Here is a 20,785-nt window from a genome sequence, read left to right as displayed (position 1 = left end):
TCCCTCTTTTGGCTCGGGGTATTGAGCGCTTCGTTGTCGGCATCTTGCCAGCGACTCGTTCCGAGGTTTCTCTCCGCCGGATTTGCCTCTCGACCACCACTGGACCACCACACTGCTACCTGCCCAATTATCCTCCGCTATAATGCTCCCTAGATTACTGCTACCCTCTTCATTGCGGCATGGAAAGCTGTCTGCTACCAGGTCCCTTCGGTTCTTCTCATTAACATCCGTACATCGCGATGCCGGCTTGTCGTCACCCAAAGTCAACTATGACGACAAGTATGCGGAGAAGCTGCAACGACGTGCGCAAGAGTGAGTAGGGTCTCAAAATCTGATGGTGATAGTAGCTCATGGTTGCGTAGGCAGGGGAAGAGCGTCGCCGATCTCAAAGCAGAGCTGAAGGAGCAGGAGCGGCAAAGGCGGTTGCAGAGACTGAAGGAGGAGAGCAGCAAGGCGTCCGAAGTATTATCCGATTCCTTTGCGAGTACTTCCTCTTCATCACCGTCTCCTGCAACGACTTCACCTTCTGCGAATGCTCCTCGCAAGGATAGCTCCCCGGTCAAGGTAGGCTAGGGTAGCTATGTCTCAAGTCTACTGTACACTTACGCCATCAATTAGCCCCTCTCTAGCATAATCAACTTTGACAAGCTGCTAGAAACCCCACACACACCTGAACAAATATCGCTGCTATGGAGGGCCTACCACGAGTCGCGTTCTGGCGGCACTGGACGCGGCTACCTCTGTGCAACAGTCCCAGTCGAGACATACCAGAAGATGATGGATGTGGCAACAAAATACCCGACGTTCGTCCTTCCTGTACCACGAGAGAACGCGCAGGTGGAAAGCGGTTCCAACGAGCCTGCTTACGAATTTTACCTAATGGAATGGGGTTTCCACGGATCTCCGCCCGAACCAACCACGACGAATGACCTGTTCTCGTCATTCAAGGCCTCATCTTCAAATCCTCAGACGTCGACTATCCTCTTCACTCCTCTCCAAGAGTACAAACTTCGCCAGTCCTTCGCCACACCTTACCTCGTGCTGACCCACTACACCGACCTTGTCAAGACACATGGTCTTGTTCTCCTCCGCGGGGAGATCACGCCGTCTGGGGCTTCCGCAGCCGCGGGAACAAGCGAGGATGGCGCGCGGTTCATGATGAGCCAACAGGACGCTCAGCTTTTGGCAATCCATGTGCAACGGTTCTATCTGTGGAACGAGGGCTCCGATGAGCGCGCTGTTCTGTTGAAGGCGTTCCACGAGAGGCCGAGCGATTTCAAGTGGGAAGACCTGTTGAAGCATACGGATATCTCTGCTTGAATGTCGCGCTTGTCATTCAGCCGCCTTCGCTCGGGGTACACGGGGTGCGGGAAAGTACTCTCCTTTCGCATGGTGTTCTCCTGCTGTCGAGGTGATTTGCTGTAAGTGTGCTTATGCTTTCCGAGTTTGCTCGACTGTTGAGACTCGCTGTGTGCAGGTATCGCTTGGACGTCATTGGTGTGACAAGATTAGCCATCTCTTGCATCCATAGTCGATATACACGAGCGTACCCCCCTTCCCCACCTGAGAGCAAATCAAATTGTGATTGACTCTTATTGCCAGATTATGTCTGGTTCGTGTGGACGCACTATCACCGTGAGCTCGCTCTATCTGCATTCCTTGACGCTTCTCCTCGCTTGCACTCGGTCACGTTGCAGCAAGCTGCGCAAGACAGATATGCGGTGATCAGCTATGCACGTTCGGCATGTGTGCATCTGCCACTTTGTGACATGTACCTGCACCTCTTGCAGCTTCGTTAGAAATCCTCTCCCTAGGTGTTGATTCGGTTCTCTGCTGACGGAACGGCGATAGAAGGGTGCTACTGCATGGGCACCTCCTTGTTCCTCGCTCCCCTGCAGGTCCGGATGATTACTGTGGGTCTCGTACCAACGTTCTTTGCGGGTCCCAAAAAAAAAACTAATCGCCGCTCTATAACGGTGCAGTCGCAGTTTGTGCCCGCCTAAAATAGCGGCTGTGAATGCTGCCCCCGTTATGGGTGTCATCGTCGGGGTTTGATGGGAAGCATGCTCCGGACGGGTGGTCTCGAGTTTAAATTCTCTCTCCCAGGCCTGTTAGCACCCCGTCCACCTTCTATGCGGAAGCCCGTCCTTAGCCCGCGCGCCAGAGGCCGCGGCCTTGGAACGGGCCTCCCCTGGATGGCTGGGTGGCAGGCGATCCGAGTCGGCGTGATTGCGATTGTCTGGACGCCTAGACGTTTTGTGCGTAACCCGCTTACAGTCGACCGTGTGGCACGAGTCTGGGAGTGACGAGAGTTCGAAGATTGCAGAAGATGGGAAGAAGAGATGCCAGATGGAGTCGTTGCGTCTCTTGTTCTGAGCATATAAAAGGCTCGCTCGGCATGTATCCCTGCTCTGCAGGACTTCCGCTGTCATCCTCCGAGCTATATCTGCTCTGACAGTGTCTGCGCTCTTAGCATACCAACCCCGACCCTTGTCCATTCTACCCTTAGGCTGTGAAGCCGTCATCCCCTTTGTATAATCATGCATCGCCCCAGTCTTTCACTGTTCAAGTCGTCACCGTCATCTCAGGTACGTCTGTCTCTCGTGCTGTCAATGATGCTCGCTGACCGTCTATTCGTCGTGGCGTATCCCGTTTCAGTCCTCCGCGCACTCCGGGTCACGGAGGTCATCCATGATGAGCGAGAACTCGGCAACGGTATCTTACGTGCAGTTCGTGAGTGCTCTTCTATCTCAAGTTCTTCCGGCTTCGCGATGTGATGCTCAATACATTTGCTTTCCCTCCGTGTTGCAGCCGGGGCCTATCATCCCGGCGCAGCGGCAACCCTCTTCTCAATCGTCGCAATCAACAGGTAGCACGGCCTCGAGCGGGAGGGACTACGTGAGTACCTGGGGATTCGCGATATCTCCGCAATTTGCTAAATACGCATTGTGCGTTGTTCAGGCGGAAATGCTGGACGACGACGACATGGCTTGGAGTAAGCCGAAGAAGAGCAAGAGCTCGAGACGATAGGCTAGGATACTGACTTCCTACGGACTACTCTACCTGTTCGTTGCATACACGGGTTTCATGTACAGATGGATCGTGCAGGGTATTAATTGTCTCTTGCCCACCCATGCCCGCTGTGTCATGCCCCGTTACACGACGTAAAACTCTATATAAAGGCAGTGAAGCCTCAAGACGCCGGTACAGCGCACTTGATGAGGCGAAGTCCGTCTCAGGGCACCAGTCAGGATGTGCGAGTTGCTCAGCGTGCAATAGACTATTGAGTATGCTGCGCGTCCACTCAATGGGCGGGCGCAGCGAGCACAAGCACACAAAGTCATATACACAGATGAGGTCCGAGATGCCCACCTGCTCAACGTCTCCTGTACGTACACTGCTACCGCACGTTTCGAACCTACCCCATTGACCAGAGCCACGGTATCGGGGATGGGAAGACGGAGATCTGGGGAGCCGATGACGAGGACGTGGTACATGGTATTACCGGACCGCATGGCCGCTATTCAGGACGCACCTGAGCCATATGACAATCATGCTACTGCAGCAGTCTCGCTCGGTACGCACATAGGCAGGAGAAGGACTCCGGGGACCATGCTTCGGTGCTTCAGTGGCAGGACGTGCCGGAAGGACCCTTCTTGCTGTGAAAGACGTACAGGCTTATCGAGGCGGCCGAGGGAGGTGGCGAACGTTGTCCACTTCAGGCCGACGGGCAGCGCTGCTGACGTTGAAGCAGCTCGGATAGGGTTGATATCGATTTCGCAGAGTCGAACTTCGTGTAACTCGAGAACAGTCCGCGAGGCGAGAACCTTGTGTCGCGAAGGATCCAGGCCCGCGAAGCAGGACCGCCCTTGGGAAACACCATCCTCCATACTGTGAAGTTCGGTGTCTCCAGTGAATGCGCCCAACTGTTGGGATGAGTGGGCGCGGTTTCCAGAAACAATGCGAATGAATCAGCGGCGTGCCATAGAAGCTCTCACGTCCGCGGCAGGATGTAGAAGAAGGGTCATTCGCCGCGTGCTGCGCATATGCACCTTCGAACCGGAACTGCAAGGACAGGAACGCCGCTGCATGACTTTTCGAAAAATGAAACTTCGAGAGCACGAAAGACAACTGTAGGGAAGGAAGGCTGCGGAGACTGCAGATGACCCGCTCTATTCAAGCATACATGACAGCTGCAAGATGGTTTAGCCACGAACATCAGAAGCAGACTGGAGTACTTATAATATCTATTTGGACTGCAGATGTCATCCGGCCCCAACGAGCCCGAACCTACAGTAAGTAGCACTTAACGTAGGTTGTGCTTGGGGTTCACTCTCTCCCGGTTAAATACGGATGCCAGACAGTGCAAGACGGTCATCCTGAATTGCATGATATCGGTACGACGTCACGGAGGCGAGTGTCCATCCTGCCCCAGATGAATCGGAGGTTAGCTGGCTACACACAATACTTTGGCGAAGGATGTGATATGCATACCCATACAGTCCTCACGGCGACGAAATGAGCGGAGCTTTCCCACACCACTCATTCGCTTCCAGCTCCTTTAGAACGAAAGCAGCGAAGGCGGCGCGAGATAGCTTTGTCTTGGTCTTCCCATCACCGACGTAGCCCGCAATGACCTCTTTGTCCGGCTTCTCTGTCAACAACGGGACCCTCGCTATCGTCCAGACAAGCTCCTCCGGAGGTGCTGTCCGGATGGTCTCGCCGATGGCGACGACGTCCTTGTACGCGTTGTGCGCAAAGATTGCCACTCCTCCGACCAGCACGGAGAACTCCAAGCTAAACTTGTCGTGTTCGTCCTTCATGCTCGCAGTGCCCAGCGCAATCAGACGCTTGACATTACGGGCCTTCATGATGCTGATGAGGAGAGCATAGGCATGAGCTAGCGGCGTGGTGCTTGGATGGAAAGGACCGTTCTTCACGGCAGGTCCGAGCGCGGATAGGACGGCATGAACACCTTCCATGGCTGCGCTGAGCTTCTCCTCGTCCATCAGCTCTCCTGATACGATGGTGACAGATGGGTGGGAGGTGATAGTCTGCGGCAACTTCTGGGGAGACCTGGCATACACGACTATGGCGTGGTTGAGGGCAAGAGCCTGCTCAATGAGTTGGAGACCGCAGGGTCCGGTGCCGCCAAGTATCAAGAGACGCATCCTTGGTGAAGTGGGATATGGTTGAGAGGAACTACGTGCGAACGAATCAAGATGCGGTTCAAGTTCACCGGCGTGACACTCACTGTCAAACTCACTACCACGTTGGCCGGATCGACAGTCCGAGTCGCCCGTTTTAGCAAGTGCAGCCGCCGTGTTATCGAAGCAACTTTTCTTGTATTCAAAGCCTATAACAAGCCTGAATGGTAGACATCGCGCGACGATAACAGTCTAAAGGGAGGAGGAACCTGAAGCTTTGAAGACCAGTGAGTGCCATGGCAATAACTTGAAAAGGGCCCACTCCGGCTAAAACAACCATCAGTCCGAATAAGCGCTCATCTATATAGCCGGGCGCTTCAAGTCACGGATGACCAACAACACCCTCGCTCTTCCCATCCACTTCAGATTACTAGTGCCTCTAGTCTTCTCAGTCGATCTCGCGAGGTGATATCCTACTCCTGTTGTATTACCGATATTCTTACTCAAGCTAGAAGTAGATGTCTGACCCACAACTGTCCCCCATGGAAATCGTGGATGATCAATTCAACCACAATGACCCCATCGGCGGGACCAAACTCGATCTCACAATCGAAGACCAGAGAGTTCTACAGGCTCTTTCCCTTCCTGAAGGACAGCAGTGGATGCTCTCTAGCATTGCCTATCATCGAGAATACGCACGCACCCTGTGTTCCATGTATAACGCCACCGCTACCATCCACCGCTACCTACCACCCGAGCTCTTGATGGAGATCTTCGGATGGATACGACCCGAGAATTTTGGAGAGCTACGGCTTCTTGGTGTCAGTCGTGTCTGGCGGGATCTACTCCTGCGCACGGCTGAATTCTGGGTGGACATGCTTAGGAGTACCTTCCCTCCAACGAAACGCCTAACTTCTAGTCACCCGAACTTTGACCCCGAGTCAGGATGGCACCGGTGCTACACCATGTCACTCGAACGCTCTGCTCCTCGAGATATATTCCTCACATACACGGGCTTCACAGAACTTGCGTTCACAGCCTTGTCGCCACATACCCAACGGATAGCATCACTCTCTGTCGAGCTCTATCCCCAGAACGCGCAACATCTCTTCCGCTTACTACGTTTTGAATTGCCTCGTCTGGAGACGCTCAATGTATCGCATGCACATGTAGCTGGCCAGCATGCGGAAGAGCTGGGAGGAGGGACACTCCCACAATTGCCACAATCTTCCGACCACGTCGACCTTCCGTTCCTCCACGTCCTTCATATTCCATCTGTGCTCTGCACTTCCATCTCCGCTGGAAACCTACGCAGCCTCACGATTGGGTGTAGCTCATGCAACATGTGCGCCGAAGCCCGTAGACCCAGTCTTGACGATATTCTATCGTTCCTGAGACGATGCCCAGCTCTCACCAGCCTTCGCTTTCTGAAGACGAGCGAACCCGCGAGAAGCCGTCGCCATACTGAAAAAGGACCAATGTCTCTGAACCAGCTCCATGAGCTCATCTTCGAGGACGTAAGCGCCTCGTGGGCTTCCGACATCCTGCGTCGCCTCACTCTGCTCTTCCACACCGTTGTCAAGTTCCGCGACCTGGGTACCTCACGCATTCCCCAAAGAATCAAAACCTTACCTGCAATACATGCCTCGGACCGGCTTGCGTTGGAGTTCCGCAAGGATGGCGGAGGCCCCATCATCTGCGAGGCAGACGCGTCCATAGGGGACACATCGTTCGTCAACGTGCAAGTTGCTGTGAATACCCAGAACCCAGCGGATCACGATCCAGTCGGATCCGTCGCGTCTGCGTTCGGGTCGGCTTCAGTCAAGCAGCTGCGGTTGTGGATCCCAACATCGTCGCTCAGGATCGACAGGACGCGCACAATCCAGCTGCTCGCGAGCTTCCCCTCTATCACCCGGCTCACCTGGAAGCGTCAGATCCCGAACGACCTGTTCCAAGCCCTCCAAACGCCCACGTCTGCGGGGGCGCCCATCTGCGCTGGCCTCGAGCACCTCATCGTCCACTGGAGATTGGGCTCACAGTGCGACGAGACCATCTTCCGCGGGGCTTGCAACTTGATCTTGTCGACACTCGGGTACCGAGCCTCGCTCGGGAGTCGGTTGCGCAAGTTCGTTTTCAAGTGCGAGGGGTTGAGGCGGGCAGGCCCACGCTTCGATGCGGAGGGTGAGAAGGAGCGTTTGGCCCAGACGTTCAGAACGTTGGTGGATGAAGTTGTAGTCGGGTTGAGGCTCGATACCACGGACTAGTGAACAGGATTATTGTTCCTTACCTAATATATCATGGCTACATGCCAGGGCATTGTCGCATTCGTGAAGAATTAGTTTGCTCGTTCTGTCAAGTTGTTGGATTCCATGATAAAAATGAAATACAAGATCCGAAGAGAATGCTGCCTCGTAACAAATGGTGTTGTACAAATGATATTGAATTTTCTGTCTCTGCGTCTTATGCGCCGCACTGCTACCACCTCATGTGGCGCGCAATGATATCGATCAGTATTCGACACCAATTCAGGCGTAAACATGAACTCCGGCGATGTCCCAGTAGGCATCGCTGAAAGCGCTGGGGTTCTGGTTGACGTAGGCTATGGAGTGTAGTTGTGATCAGCGAGCGAATCAAGGAAAAGCCTTGACAACGCTACTCACTGACGCAGTCCCCGGGGCAACCGCCGAGCGTGTTGAAGAACTCGGACTGACCAGCCCAATCACCGCCTGTGCATTGGTTCGGAGTCAGATAAGCCGGCAATTGTGGGGAGAAGACGACACCTACAGAGGGTTAGGTTGATAATAATATTGTGAGAGCCGAAGTGCGACGGGATGTCGCACGTGTCGGAGACGAAGAGAGCAGCGGGCTCGCCCTGCAATCATGTCAGCTAAGAGTACGTTGCATCAGTAGAGACCCCAGAGATGCTACACTTACCCAATCATCCGTGTTCACGCTTGAACCTGCGGTCTTAACATCCGCAGGGACGGAGCCGTCGTTGCGCGACCAGAACCAGATCTTGATGAACGAGGTCGTGCGCTCCATTGCGTAGTATCCTCCTCCAGCGGCATTGAACGACTTGCCGTAGCTGTTGGCCGTTGGGGCCTTCACTGCACATCCCTGGTTGCCGTTCACATTCGTGTCGCAGTCGGTCGAGACAACGGAACCGGTCATGGTCCGACCCGTGGCGGGCTGGGCGCAGTTGGGGCTCGTGTGAAGGGTCATCTGGTTCGGTTCAATGTCGTTTGTTCCCTCGAGCTATAGCGCGTGTGCAGGTGAGAACGCTTTAAGTCTGCACATATTATTATTGTGGGCGTCGAAGGTACGTACAATATCTATTTCACCCTCGGCAGGCCAGCTGGCCTCATCGACTTCCCAAGCTGCCGGCCAGGTCGCACATCCTTGCGGCATGTGCCTGATGTCGTAGCTGTGTTACACATTAGCATCGTAGAACCTAACGTAGCAATAGGACCGTACGCACACAGAGACATGCGTGTTGTACGCGTTGTTGCTCTTGATGCGGACGGAATTGCGTCCTGCACCACTGGCGTCGAGGACGGTAGTGTCATCGGCACGCATGACAAGCGAAGTGTCGGACGCAAAGGTCAGGTTTTGAGCCAGTGCAGTTGCCTGGTCGACATATTGACTGTAATAGGGATGTAAGTGTGACTGATTGACAGAATGCCGCGAAACCTACACTCGACCGTGGGTGGGATCGCTGATCGCCTCGTGGCTGAAGCCGGACAAGAAGCCCTCGCCGAAGAAGCTGTCCTTCAGAGGGTACGTCGCTGCCCAAGCGGAGGCAGCTAAAGAAGAGAGGGTGAACAACACAGCTGTCGAACGCATGGCGATTGACGTGAGGGGAGTCGAGAGCCTTAGTGGAGGGGAAGGCGTCGAAGTCTGAAGCCGGCAACGAGATGCAAGTCATCCCGCACGTCCCGCCCCTCTTAGATATATATATGCCCATATGAGCTGCGGAGTGCGCCCAAAGCAAGAACGAGCTGGTCGACCGGTCATCTTATGATGATGGATCTCCCGGGGCGGACGGCACGCTCACTGCACAGTCAAGGTGCATCGCGACAATCAATAGTCATGCAGTGGAGCGGATGTTGCTGCCATGTGCGCCCGGACGAGGTCCAGTCGTTGAAAAGCCGGAATCGTGTGGAAAGAAGGAAGAGACCGCAAGGAGAGTACCAGCGCCCGCAACCAGCGTGCCCCGATAACCATGCAAGCGCCATGACAACCATAAGGTCCACCTCCACCGCTAGCTGCGATGTTTTTCCGTGACGAATTTGGGGTGCGACCGGTCGCCGTTTGCACAGAAAATGAGGTCTAGATGCTTGGGAATGCGTGCTACATATTTGCTTGTCAATTTGTCATGCACACTGCGTGGTTTGATGTTGGATGCGCTGCCAGGCCACCGAAAACCGATGGATTATGTTGCTCAGTTGTTAACCGGATGCAATGACGTATGGTTATAGACTTATCTGTCTGTCGATGCTTGGAATAAATAAGCTACATATCGACAAAGGGTAGACAGAAGATATACTCACCTCGGAAAAGTTTAGGCCATTGCCATAGCTTTGCCATCCAATCACAGTTGCGTATGAGAGCCCTGTAACGGTGAACCCTGCAGTCGCAGGGAGCTGTGAGTCTGTGCATCCTATACAAGATGTATCACCTGTTGATGTGAACGAAGCATGACTAGCGCAGACAAGCCCTTTCCACACAAGGCTTACGGAAGGACATGAGAGAGTGCATGGACTTGACGGCGGTCAGATGGATAATGTCCACGATGGGACGGATGATGGATGATAGACAAGACAGAGAGTCGACCCTCCGGAGGATCGGAACCGAGGGTCTGACGGAAGCAGATGACCAAAATTAATGTGGATCAGACTGTGCGCACATGAATGTGAGAGATGAGCATACGGCAGAGAAGACGTGAATACCTCGGTTAGAGGACGCGCTGACCATGGGGCCTCATACCGGTCTCAGACTGTCGGACTTGTGTGATTCCAACATTATCACTGGGTGGGAGTAGTAGAACCGGACACTGCCACTTGCGCCTTAAGATTAATATTGAAGCTTGAAGCTTGAACTGCCAAGTCGTTGGGCACACCTCTCCTTGTAGCCCTGACATCATGACCCTCTTGCACGGCGGCCCATGGAAGTGACGTTCTCCATCTCGCTACTTGACACCACCAAAACATGAACTGTACGTACTCAAGGTGCGGGTGTCTGAGACCAAGGCCCTGCCGCTACTGCTTCCCTCTCGGTTGCTCTTATAGCCTCCTCGACCTCCCCATCCCCCGAGACGTCCAGTTCCACCATGTCCCTCGCAAAGACCTGTCCGAACCGGGAAGTAAGAGCCGGCAGCTCGTCAGCCACTGTGATTGGGCTCGACACCGTCTCCGCCTTGGTCGCTCCCGCGATACACCCAGCCCGGACGTCAGTCAAGCCGCAGGCCACAACTCGGTCAAACCAGGCAAGAGGCTCCTTGGTGACGTTCATTGCGAATCCATGCGTTGTCAAGCGATGCCTGACTTGAACACCGATGCTCGCGACCTTCGTGTGGGCGTCGAGGAATACGCCGGTATGCTCGCTGGGTGCGTGTCGGATGTTGTGGCCTTCGAGGAGGTGCAATTCGAGGGTCTTCTGGAGTCTGCAGATGTAGTCACGGATGCCCATCGGAGGGGAGGTGCGACCGAGATCGAGGAGAGGATAGCCAACGATCTGACCTGGTCCGTGGTACGTCGTCTGCCCGCCCCGCTGTGTAGCGACGCAATCCGCACCCAGGCCCTTCAAACGCGTCATCTCTGCATGAACCTCCTCCGCTGACTCATGCTGTCTCCGTCCGAACGTGTAGACCGGGCGGTGTTCCAGCAGAAGTAGATAGTCTCGGTGACTGCGTGATGCCTTCCGTGTGACCAGTTGCAACGCGTGTATTCGTTCCTGCAACGACAAGGCAGTAGTGTATGGAACTGGCGTTTTGAAACAATGGAAGAATATTGGAGGCAAGGTCATAGTTGAGTGCCAAAGCGGGGGTTCGGAGGACGTGGTCGACGATGACCAAGAGACGCGTTCGACGCGCCCTGTCTGTGCGCTGCGATCGGCGTCGCACGACCAGCTGACCACTGCCAGCGACCGGTGACCAGTGCGCAATCATACTACTTACTAGTTCCACCGCTCGCCGGCCTTCTTAGAAGCCGACAGACACAGCGGATGGGAACATTTATGCTCCCTTAAATTGCCAGTGTTGCTCAACGTCGACGACCGTGCTCTCTGTCTTCGAAGTCAAATTCAATCTCGTCCAGTATCGACTCAGCGTCGGAAGTGCACGGTGTTACAGACTGCAGACACAGGAGCTCAAGATGCCTGCATTGGGACGAAGGACGTTCATTGTGGGGGTCGGATGCACGGCTTTCATCAAGGTATGACTCCGGGATCTCCTTGTTCAACTGCAAAGTCCTGACAGTGGTCGGATAGCCTCGCGGACAGCGAACTACAGAAGAGGTCTGTTTTGATGCTAGGAATGCGTGTAATGGCGTGAATTCACGCTAGGATGTCGCAGATGGGTCTGGAAGCCGCGACGAAGGCCCTCCTCGATGCTGGTCAGTTTCTTCAAGTTGCCGACTCAGACCTCAGGAGACACTCATGCGAGTCTTACGTTCCTACAGGCCTTACATACGATGCGGTTGAAGTTGCCTTCGTCGGGTACTGCTATGGTGATTCGACCACAGGCCAGGTGCGTGTATACAATGCGAAACAAACATGTCAACTGTTGACGAGCCCCTCCTCCAGAGGGCGTTATATCAATTGGGTATGACGGGTATCCCTATCACCAACGTCAACAACAACTGCTCAACCGGAAGCACCGCGCTCTACAATGCCAATACGCTCGTGAAGAGTGGCATGTACGACTGTGCTCTCGCTCTTGGCTTCGAGCGCATGTCGCGCGGCAGTCTCGGCACGAACTTCCCGGACAGAGAGCCACCCACCCTGATTCTCAACCGGGCGACTCAGGAATTGGAACAAACCCTCAGCACCGGAGAGAATCATGGCCCTGCCGCGCCGCGCATGTTCTCCAACGGAGCGCAGGAGTACTTCGACAAGTACGGCGGGCACATCAACCATCTCGCACAGATCGCCAGCAAGAACCACAAGCATTCAGTGAACAACCCCTACTCCCAGTTCCGTGATGGGTGGACGGTGGAACAGGTCCTTGCCGCGCCGAAGATCACAAAACAACTCACCAAGTACATGTGCAGTCCTACTTCCGTGAGTCGTTGGTGGCCTCGGGAAACGTAGTTACTTACCGCTCGCCCAGGACGGTGCTGCTTGTGCAATTGTCGTTTCAGAGGACTTTGTGCACAAGCACGGTCTCGAAAACCAGGCCATCGAGCTTGTCGCTCAAGCGATGACTACTGACGACCCTGCTACGTTCGAGAACAAGAGCGAGATGGACGTCGTTGGGTACACCATGTCGAAGAACTGTGCCGACCAAGTCTTCTCCCAAGCCGGTCTCGTGGGGAAGCAGGGTCGTGACCAAGTCGGAGTTGTCGAGCTGCATGACTGCTTTGCAGCGAACGAGGTAGGTTCTACTTCGACTCTCGGTGTCATGTGCGTGAACTTACGGCAGGCCGGTTAGCTTCTGACTTACGACGCCCTTGGCCTATGTGAGCATGGTCAGGCACACAAGCTGGTCGAGAGGGGCGATAACACGGTAGGATGCTGCCCGAATTGCAGGAGACGTCTGCTGATGCACGGCGCCAGTACGGAGGGAAGTTCGTGATCAACCCCAGCGGCGGCCTTGAAGCAAAGGGCCACCCATTGGGCGCAACCGGGATCGGCATGCACTTCTACATCACCAGTGAGTCGACCGCTTTGCCTCCGCCTCCTGTGACACCGTGGACTTATTCGTCGATCGTCTACCAGTGCAACTCCGACAGTGTGAGTGCTCCCGGGCCCCGCTCGCCAGTGTAGAAAAAGCTAACCGAGAGCACGACTGAATGTTGGGCGTCGATATCATAACAGGGGCCGGACCGATGCAGGCACCTGGACTCTTCGACATCGCTGACAAGCGCGGCAAGTACGGCCTTGTGCATAACATCGGTCTAGGAGGCGCGGTGGTCTGCAGCCTGCTGCGCCGGCCTGAGTTCTTCAAGGAAGGTGGAGAAGACGGACGGAAGAGGTGCGACATTTCTCGTCTTGGCCGTCTCATCCTCATTTCACCTCGACTTCTAGGATTGGTTACAACCACGGCCATGAATGTCGGCCCATCACGCGTGCTGACGTGGATAAGGTGAAGTCGCGCAAGAGTTCACAGTATGTTCTGCAGTTAGCACGCTTGTGAGGCGTCTCGGACTTGCTATGGTATTCGTCAAGTCGCTGCTGCGTCGGTATTGTTGTTTCGATGGAAGCATGTACGATAGGGTTGGCGCTTTCATGGAAATTTTTGGATGCAAACGTGCGCAGCTGGGGTCTCGCGCCACCTGAGGGCGTTAACCATAAACCATAGTGAGGTACGTGCCCTCCTGGGACCTGCACCACACGTTGCACCGGATTGACGATATCCGCACACCATTTCCAGTGGGCGTGGTGGAGCCATTCAGTCATCCGCAGTGTCGGAGACCTCTCAGTTTTCCATCGAGTCCTTCGGTATCCCACTGGTTCGCCATCTCCGCCTCGAGCGTGGGACGTATGGGGCCAGCGCAGCTACCCCGCAGTCTCCACACACAGGTCTGTCTCATCCTTCTCGTATTGTGATTGGGTTGTGTCCGGTGGATCTTTGCCTCGTGCAAGGGTGTTACAATAGCTCAATTGACACGAACGGAGATTAGGGAACAGAAGGCGAGTGATGTCCATTACGGGTGTATACAGTAATATTCCTAACGGCCTCAATTAGATATTGCCCCTCATTAAGTCCTCGAGCGAAGATGATGGATCAGGATTGGCGAGTCAGACGGCGAGACTTCGAAGGTGGCTTCACCCAAGCGGAGTTCTCGTCGTCGAGCATCTCTGCGCACCCCTGCACAACACCTCAGTAAATCAGACCGCTATAGAGAAGCACAACCGAAGCGCACCTCATGAGACGCCTGACGTGCATGACGATCGCGTGGTTGCTTTGAATGACGGGACATCCGACTGGAAGGACGACTCCAAGCCATATCGTCGTACTCGAACATCTCCGCCTCCTGGATATCGGTCAAGAACTGAGTACATAATTGCGACACTCAAGCATAGATGACTCACACTCGGGGAGATGCTGAAGAAGCTCTCGGTGCTGTCTGCACGATGCGCTGGTGGGTATGTAGAGGTCTGTCGTTGGAGCGGGTTAGGTCAGCTAAGTTCATCGTGGTACCGGTATCGGGGAACTGACCATGACCTCATCTTCAGGAAGACGCTGAAGACGGCGGATCAAGCGCCTCAGTTTGGAGTGGCGTTCTTGGGGAGAGTGGGTAGACTGCAGCTCGAATTGGTACGTTGCGCTAGAAGATGGGGAACCGGTGCATTGTATACTGACCTGATCATAGCGGCCAAGTTCAATGCTGCTGGAAGAGTACATGGTGGTTGAGGAAGCGGTATGGAGTGGGGCTTTGAAAGCGGAGTAGTATCAGGTAGAAATGTTGTTGCTGAAGGGATGTTGTCTGCTGAGTCTGCCACGTCCCCCCTCGTCCTTATATGCCTGACCTCAACATGCTCAGGACACGCCAAGTCCCCAAGAATGCTGCGGGGCTGGTCGTGCCGGGACTGCCCTTGGCCGTGTTCTTTCTTTGGAGTGATCTCCAGCTATTCTGGCACAGCGTTGGGAGAAGTGTTATAGAGTCCGAGCGACTTGCTCATTGGTGGGGCTCTACCCGGTGGCCATTTCTTGCCATATAAGGTGAGTCTTTAGGAACGATTCCTCCTCTCACGGTTTCCGGCTACTCGTGCGTTCCTCTCAGCTCCGCCGCTGGACTGGAACCGTCTAGCTCCAGTGACGTCCGAAGGTATAAGCAGACATCATGATCCGTATCATCGCGCGAGGATGAGTTCCGTCTGACTCCGTCGGGCCTAGGTGGATGCGATCATTGCGATGGTCATGTTACACGACCGGTGAATGATACACCGTACTGCTTCTTCCTGTCGACCGCGAAGACACCCTATGTGCTGGGAATCATTCGAAGGACAATACTGCGCTCCAAGGGTTGTTACCCACCCCAAGCATTCTCGGCAGTACGGAGTGCCACGCCTCGGGAAAGACCAAGCAACGTCTTGCCTGTGAGTGCACGCTTCTTCATTGCGTCAGGCACCACTCTGAATGCTCTCCAGCAACCGCAGCACCGGCAGTGTGGTATCGCTGTGTCTGAGGAGTACGATAAGTGCGGAATCGCCACGCCAAGCCTTCGACGTTGGTCAAGGTCTACTTTGTTCTAGCAAATGCTCTCCGCAGCTCGTCAAAGGCCAAGGCAGTTGCGGTGTCAGCTTCTCACCACAACAGAGCCTTCGTCAGTTCAGCTCAAAGTTCCTCGGTCTTTCGATCTATGTTACTAACTTCATCTCCCCGTCAGTGACCACAATCCCGCTCACCTACGGTCTTAGTCCCGCAATCCAAATTGTTCAGAATCCTCCCGACCATCTCAGCTAACCGTGTGACAATATCAAGTGGTCCCGGCGAGGTTCTGACTCGAGCAAGCGGATGTGCGGTCCCTTTGACTCCTAATGCTTGCATTGTCACCGATGATCAGCGTATGCGTACGACGCCTCCACCACACTCTCGCCAGCCGTCGTTAGGTTTGGAATCGAACCAGCAGCTCTGGTGAGTATCATTGATCTCACTGTTGTGTTCCTGTGGCTAACAATCGGTAGTCCCATCCCGGCGTTTCGTTTTGCAGTCCTGTTTGTGGCTTGACATAGTTCGGACCGCTAGGACAATCGCCGCTATCCAAACCCCTCACCAGTTCGTATCGTCTTTCAGACTTCGTTGAATTGTTCTCGCAGGTGCCTGAATTTACAAGATACCGTTCTGCTCCAACAGCCAACGATAAGCGCAGGTGACATCTCCTTTGCTTCTCTGACGCACTGGTCGCTGAGCCGCGAAGGTTCTGTGAATAGCGTCTGACGTTAACTCATCACATCTCTCGCCTTCCAACCGTCTTCCCACCTCTAGAACATGAGGGAATGTCGGGATTCTCAACGCATGACTTCCGGTATGTCTGACAGAGTCAATACCGCGGACATCTCTCTGACGATCTCGTCGCTAGGGGCTCTGTAAGCCAGTCACGAGTCCTCATTACTGTCCTCTGGCAATGACATTCACTCGTCGGACGTCCGGCATTGACGAGGCGCTGAGAACGCACACACCAAACAGAGACAAAACCATTATAGCCCACTGGTCGGAGCAGGACGCGCGCGGGTCACGAAAGGCACACACGGCACAGCCATCTTCTGTCATCCCCCGCTCACAGCACTACCCCGCACGCCGGCCTGTCCGAGCCTGTCCATCCCGTCGAGTGACCGGGTCAGGTGGCTCCTCGTTTGTCGTCGAGCACGGAGTGGCACCGGCTCCATGTTCCGCGTTACGTTGTCCGTAGCCTGCTGGCCGCGCCGCTAGCTGAGGTCATTCGCTGGGATCACGCACTGGCATCCGTCAGCCGCTCACGCCCCCATCTCACCATTATGGATTCCTCCTGTCTGTATGGTGATTTGCTGGCATTCAGCGGCTCTCCGTCAGGGCATTCAGCGCCGCGCCACTGAATGGTTGCTATAAAGCTCGATGGAGCGGGGCGACAGTCTCATTGACTCGCAGCCTTTACCCAGCACTCCGTCTCCGTCTCCATCTCCATCTCCCCTCATCCCAATCCCGTCGCTATCCAGTGGAAGCGCCACATACCCAACGCCAGCTTCCAGGCAGTGCTTGACCATCTGCGGATAAACCTCTGCTACTCCGGATCTTCGTCGCCCAACCTCGATCTCGGTGTCGATCACCCAAACAGCATCCACATCCACATAACCATCCATCCTATACAAACGATGGCGCCGCGGGCCTTCTCGAAGCTGTTCTCCTCTCGGAGCTCGAACGTGAGCAGTTCACACCCGCCTTCGAGCACGCCGTACTGACCGTCGGCTGTGTGTTGCCTAACACAGCGATCCAGGGGATCAGACAGACGTTCATCCCTCGACTCCCTCGACTCCGCACAGAACTATGTGATCTCCCTGGTCAGTATCGCATCCCATACATGATGGTTACCGTCTGGCTGACGTCTGCCCCTCCCCTTTCGGTCCTCCTCTTCGTGCAACTTCGAATCCTCGTCTCTCTGATCTCTCCCGGCGTCCGTCTGTGCCCGGTCGATGTTCGGACAGCCTCCCTCGTATTCCCAAGCAATGGCAGTGGTCGCCGACTCGGACTCCACGAGGACAGCTGCGCAACCACAACCGGTGAGTGCTTCTGGCACTGGCCCATCGCCGCCCGCGTGCGTGTGTGCTCACTGTAGTCGGGCAATTGGTGCAGGCCGAGATGCTGGACGAGGATAACTTCGCGTGGGGACGTCCGTCGCGCAAACAGCACTCGAAGGCGTTGAAGTGGGCCCGCTCATAGCGAGCCTGTTACTACCTACGCAGCCTCTCTCGCCCGTCCTTGGGGATCCTGGTATCGTTCCTCCACTCCACGGCTGCTGGTTACCCCGTTCTGCTATGACTTGTCTGCGCCATGGACTGCGGAGCGTGTTATGATCATGACTGAATGTACGAGTGCTTACCTTCACATTGTACTATACCCCTGTAACCTTCCTGTATCATAATTTTTCACGAGGCAATCAATATTGATGAACACATATGCGTTCAAGATGCCAAAAGGCAGCTATGACCATTCCGGAAAACACCAGATCCAGAGACAACGACAAAATAGCTAGTAGTGGGTTACGGACTCGGAAGACTGTACACGATGTGCGCAGAACGCGCGATGTGCGACGTGAGTACATTACATATGGGGATCCTCCTCCACAAGACACAGACACAGAAGGGACAGTGAGACAGCATGCGACGAAAGGGTAAGAAGAACATCAGCAGTACTACTGGCAGCAAGGGGGTTGGGGGTGGGGGCAAAGGAGCGAGCGTCCGAGCACGAAAATACAGTGCGCGCTATATATGCAAGCATGTGTACGTACGTATAAAATACAGACAGATATGCGAAGGCGAATAAACATATAGACAAGCGAAGCGCAATAGGGGCGGGAGGGGAGCAAAAACGCCGAACCCTCATCCTCCGCGGTCGTTACAAGTCGTGCACATGTACGGTAACACAAAACACACGCAGCCAGTCGCAAGCCGGCCGGCCAGCGACGGCTGGAGTCCTCTAGATGTAGGTGGCAGGGGGGTCGTGGACACAGATACGTAGACGGACTACGCAACATCGTAATCGTTGGTCTTCCGAGACCCGAAACGCAAAAGCAATCACAGAGGAAGCATGGAGGCGCACCAAGAACCCACGAGCCTCGCACTTCTGCCTCGATCTCGAGCCGCGAACCTAGCTCGTCTCCCGATACGACGGTGGCCGGCTGTCCAGGTCTGCGGCGTCCTGCGGGACATCGAGGAAGCCGAACCGCTTCCTGTCGCGGTCCGACATCATCATGCCCTGCCTGCGCCCTCCCTTGTTCTGCCGCTGGTCCTGCTCCTGGGCCTGCTCTTGCGGCTGCGGCTGCGGCTGCGTCTGGTACTGTTTTCGCTCCTGTCCTCGCGGCTGAGACTGTGGTTGCGCCTGCCTCGGGCCCTGCACGTGTCCTCTCTGCCGCTCCTGTTCCCGTTCCCGTTCCCGTTCTCGCTCCCTGTCCCGTCCATACGCATGCGCATCAGGGTTGCGGTCTCGTGGGGGCTGCATCATCGGGTCGACAGGATCCACGCGCCTCGGGGGCGCCGGACCTCGAGACGTCGCGCCCGCATTGCTACCTTGTCGCTTTGGCATCAACGTCGTCGTGCTCGTCGGCGTTGTCGCTGTCGAGGGCAGCGTTGACGGCGAGGGCGACCGTGCGATCCTGCTCCCGCTCGCGCTTGCCGTAGCGTTGCCGTACGCAGATGGGGCTGCGGACGCGGGGGTGGATGCAGATGGGGAGACGAGATCGGAGTTGGACGGCTTCTTCGCGGGTCCCCGGGCGGGCCCTCGCGAGGCCGCTGAGAGCGTGGTGGTAGGAAGGGCAGCGGATACTGTGACTTGGGAAGATGAGGATTGGTTGCTGTCCGAGCGGTTGCGGGTGGTTGATCGTTGGCGGGAGGGCCCGAACGATGAGGGCGCAACGGCCTGTGCGGTGGCGAAGGGGTGTGCGTTGTGGGAAGAGAGGGTCGTGAGACTGACATCTGCGTCCCTGAACGACTGACCCATATCGAGGAAGGTATCGCTACTGTCTGCGTTGGTGTGAGGGTTGGTGTACCGGCCGGGCCCAGGGTAAGCGGCGGACTCGGCGGGGGTGAGGAGGTAGGTTGCGGAGTCGGGCACGGTGCTTGTGAGGTTCCCGAAAGAGGACGTGGGACTCAACGGAGCAGGAGTTGTGCGCGCGTGCGACATCGGCGATATATGGAATGCTTGAATACCGCTCATTGCAGACTGAGGGACGGTGGGGCTTTTCGTTTTGGGAAGCACGGGAAGCACGGGCTTGGAAGGTACTGGAGGAGCGGGACTCTGCGCGTTGGACGCACCGCGTTTCCGCTTACCAGAGTTACTTCGCCGTCCGGTTCCGGTGGTGGATTCATCGTCTCCAGTCCATGTCCCTTCCACCCAACCGCTCGTTCCCGGGTCATCCTCGTCAATAGGCGCAGCGTCGGGTGCAATGACTCCATCTCTGGGTGACTGGTAAGTGCGCTGCCGTCGTCTGCCGAAGTAAATTATGAGGGCAATCGCAGCGACCAGGAAGAGGACTCCGCCAATAGAGGCAACTGTAGCAATGACGATGGTGCGCGTGTGAGAAGAAGTGGATGTAGTCTCGGCCATGGCATTGGGAGGAGAGGAGGTAGTGCTGGCGGCGGGGGCAGTAAGGGAGGGCGTGAGAGATGAAGTTGAGTTCCCGGAGGAAGTAATATCTTGTCTGTACGCAAGCCGGATCAGTGGGAACGAACACCGGTGACAGCGCTGGGAAAACGTACGTGTAGACTATACGATCCAACAGAGTGAGGGACTGATTGCCACTGGGGTGCCCATTGACGATAGCGATGGTATGCGAGCCGGAAGGGAGGGATTCATTGACGTAGACAGGCACATTATATTGATATGTGGTATCTCCCGTGGGTGGCTGTACGAAATTGCCGACCAGGATACCGTCAATGAAGAAACTCATATCCGAGTTGCCAACAGGAGACCTGAACGAGTGCGTGACGACGCAATAGACGTATACGGCAACACCTGCACGGGGATCAGGACAAGGTCAGTGATCGAAATATTCGCGGGAATGGGGCGAGTAACCAAACGTGGAGGAGTGTAACGGAATGATATAGTACGGAGCATGTATGGCAACAGGATTCTAACGGAAATTCGCCAGTGTGCCACGGACCACATGTCATGCCCTGGCAAATGGTGGGGCGAACGGACTGGAGGGACTGAGAGATGACGACACCCCGGGCGCATGTCCCTGCTACACCGGTGATAGGCGAGGACAAAGGTGCGCGGAGGAAAC

At 55.5% G+C, this 20,785-nt stretch overlaps 11 protein-coding genes across 11 annotated transcripts; 5 read left to right on the top strand and 6 right to left on the bottom strand.

Moving 5' to 3' along the window:
- The first annotated feature begins 57 nt into the window (after nucleotides 1-57).
- L226DRAFT_496551 (ATP11-domain-containing protein) lies at nucleotides 58-1,661 on the top strand. Its single transcript, XM_067677570.1, has 4 exons — nucleotides 58-312; nucleotides 363-564; nucleotides 619-1,421; nucleotides 1,478-1,661. Exons 1-3 carry the CDS (start codon nucleotides 143-145, stop codon nucleotides 1,318-1,320), a joined length of 1,074 nt encoding a protein of 357 aa, XP_067542177.1. The 5' UTR covers nucleotides 58-142; the 3' UTR covers nucleotides 1,321-1,421; nucleotides 1,478-1,661.
- A 686-nt stretch (nucleotides 1,662-2,347) lies between these two features.
- On the top strand, nucleotides 2,348-3,166 carry L226DRAFT_606890 (uncharacterized protein). The gene is made up of 4 exons (XM_067685717.1): nucleotides 2,348-2,588; nucleotides 2,659-2,733; nucleotides 2,812-2,898; nucleotides 2,962-3,166. The coding sequence occupies exons 1-4, from the start codon at nucleotides 2,541-2,543 to the stop codon at nucleotides 3,028-3,030; spliced, it is 279 nt and encodes a 92-aa protein (XP_067542176.1). The 5' UTR covers nucleotides 2,348-2,540; the 3' UTR covers nucleotides 3,031-3,166.
- A 1,162-nt stretch (nucleotides 3,167-4,328) lies between these two features.
- L226DRAFT_2447 (NAD-P-binding protein) lies at nucleotides 4,329-5,383 on the bottom strand. The gene is made up of 3 exons (XM_067673205.1): nucleotides 5,255-5,383; nucleotides 4,495-5,202; nucleotides 4,329-4,426 (listed from the first exon to the last, which is right to left on the bottom strand). Exon 2 carries the CDS (start codon nucleotides 5,169-5,171, stop codon nucleotides 4,506-4,508), a length of 666 nt encoding a protein of 221 aa, XP_067542175.1. The 5' UTR covers nucleotides 5,172-5,202; nucleotides 5,255-5,383; the 3' UTR covers nucleotides 4,329-4,426; nucleotides 4,495-4,505.
- Nucleotides 5,384-5,560: 177 nt separating this feature from the next.
- Nucleotides 5,561-7,553, top strand: L226DRAFT_555774 (uncharacterized protein). Its single transcript, XM_067683077.1, has 2 exons — nucleotides 5,561-5,612; nucleotides 5,666-7,553. Exon 2 carries the CDS (start codon nucleotides 5,666-5,668, stop codon nucleotides 7,409-7,411), a length of 1,746 nt encoding a protein of 581 aa, XP_067542174.1. The 5' UTR covers nucleotides 5,561-5,612; the 3' UTR covers nucleotides 7,412-7,553.
- A 119-nt stretch (nucleotides 7,554-7,672) lies between these two features.
- L226DRAFT_450328 (2 beta-glucanase) lies at nucleotides 7,673-8,990 on the bottom strand (the record flags this gene model as incomplete). Its single annotated transcript, XM_067674940.1, has 7 exons — nucleotides 7,673-7,746; nucleotides 7,808-7,873; nucleotides 7,932-8,019; nucleotides 8,082-8,402; nucleotides 8,475-8,571; nucleotides 8,626-8,790; nucleotides 8,842-8,990. The coding sequence occupies 7 exons, from the start codon at nucleotides 8,988-8,990 to the stop codon at nucleotides 7,673-7,675; spliced, it is 960 nt and encodes a 319-aa protein (XP_067542173.1).
- A 1,273-nt stretch (nucleotides 8,991-10,263) lies between these two features.
- On the bottom strand, nucleotides 10,264-11,226 carry L226DRAFT_496543 (lipoate protein ligase). Its single transcript, XM_067677569.1, has one exon. It carries the CDS (start codon nucleotides 11,169-11,171, stop codon nucleotides 10,371-10,373), a length of 801 nt encoding a protein of 266 aa, XP_067542172.1. The 5' UTR covers nucleotides 11,172-11,226; the 3' UTR covers nucleotides 10,264-10,370.
- A 47-nt stretch (nucleotides 11,227-11,273) lies between these two features.
- On the top strand, nucleotides 11,274-13,751 carry L226DRAFT_496541 (thiolase-like protein). The gene is made up of 12 exons (XM_067677568.1): nucleotides 11,274-11,578; nucleotides 11,634-11,660; nucleotides 11,719-11,758; nucleotides 11,825-11,892; nucleotides 11,949-12,425; nucleotides 12,475-12,738; nucleotides 12,796-12,870; nucleotides 12,921-13,017; nucleotides 13,083-13,097; nucleotides 13,182-13,338; nucleotides 13,392-13,669; nucleotides 13,738-13,751. The coding sequence occupies exons 1-11, from the start codon at nucleotides 11,519-11,521 to the stop codon at nucleotides 13,498-13,500; spliced, it is 1,389 nt and encodes a 462-aa protein (XP_067542171.1). The 5' UTR covers nucleotides 11,274-11,518; the 3' UTR covers nucleotides 13,501-13,669; nucleotides 13,738-13,751.
- A 173-nt stretch (nucleotides 13,752-13,924) lies between these two features.
- L226DRAFT_527868 (uncharacterized protein) lies at nucleotides 13,925-14,886 on the bottom strand. Its single transcript, XM_067679208.1, has 5 exons — nucleotides 14,671-14,886; nucleotides 14,527-14,610; nucleotides 14,400-14,465; nucleotides 14,231-14,341; nucleotides 13,925-14,175 (listed from the first exon to the last, which is right to left on the bottom strand). The coding sequence occupies exons 1-5, from the start codon at nucleotides 14,710-14,712 to the stop codon at nucleotides 14,092-14,094; spliced, it is 387 nt and encodes a 128-aa protein (XP_067542170.1). The 5' UTR covers nucleotides 14,713-14,886; the 3' UTR covers nucleotides 13,925-14,091.
- Nucleotides 14,887-17,105: 2,219 nt separating this feature from the next.
- L226DRAFT_2186 (uncharacterized protein) lies at nucleotides 17,106-17,841 on the top strand. Its single transcript, XM_067672977.1, has 4 exons — nucleotides 17,106-17,207; nucleotides 17,274-17,345; nucleotides 17,490-17,564; nucleotides 17,638-17,841. Exons 1-4 carry the CDS (start codon nucleotides 17,160-17,162, stop codon nucleotides 17,722-17,724), a joined length of 282 nt encoding a protein of 93 aa, XP_067542169.1. The 5' UTR covers nucleotides 17,106-17,159; the 3' UTR covers nucleotides 17,725-17,841.
- Nucleotides 17,842-17,970: 129 nt separating this feature from the next.
- L226DRAFT_2226 (uncharacterized protein) lies at nucleotides 17,971-18,519 on the bottom strand. Its single transcript, XM_067673009.1, has one exon. The coding sequence runs from the start codon at nucleotides 18,385-18,387 to the stop codon at nucleotides 18,106-18,108; it is 282 nt and encodes a 93-aa protein (XP_067542168.1). The 5' UTR covers nucleotides 18,388-18,519; the 3' UTR covers nucleotides 17,971-18,105.
- Nucleotides 18,416-20,729, bottom strand: L226DRAFT_2338 (uncharacterized protein). The gene is made up of 2 exons (XM_067673118.1): nucleotides 20,259-20,729; nucleotides 18,416-20,200 (listed from the first exon to the last, which is right to left on the bottom strand). The coding sequence occupies exons 1-2, from the start codon at nucleotides 20,447-20,449 to the stop codon at nucleotides 18,652-18,654; spliced, it is 1,740 nt and encodes a 579-aa protein (XP_067542167.1). The 5' UTR covers nucleotides 20,450-20,729; the 3' UTR covers nucleotides 18,416-18,651.
- Between the last annotated feature and the right edge of the window lie 56 nt (nucleotides 20,730-20,785).

Source organism: Lentinus tigrinus (assembly GCF_003813185.1).
Source record: "Lentinus tigrinus ALCF2SS1-7 unplaced genomic scaffold L226scaffold_1, whole genome shotgun sequence".
Taxonomy (NCBI): domain Eukaryota; kingdom Fungi; phylum Basidiomycota; class Agaricomycetes; order Polyporales; family Polyporaceae; genus Lentinus; species Lentinus tigrinus.
Note: the sequence above shows the minus strand (reverse complement) of the source record. Positions and strands in the feature narration are given on the sequence as shown.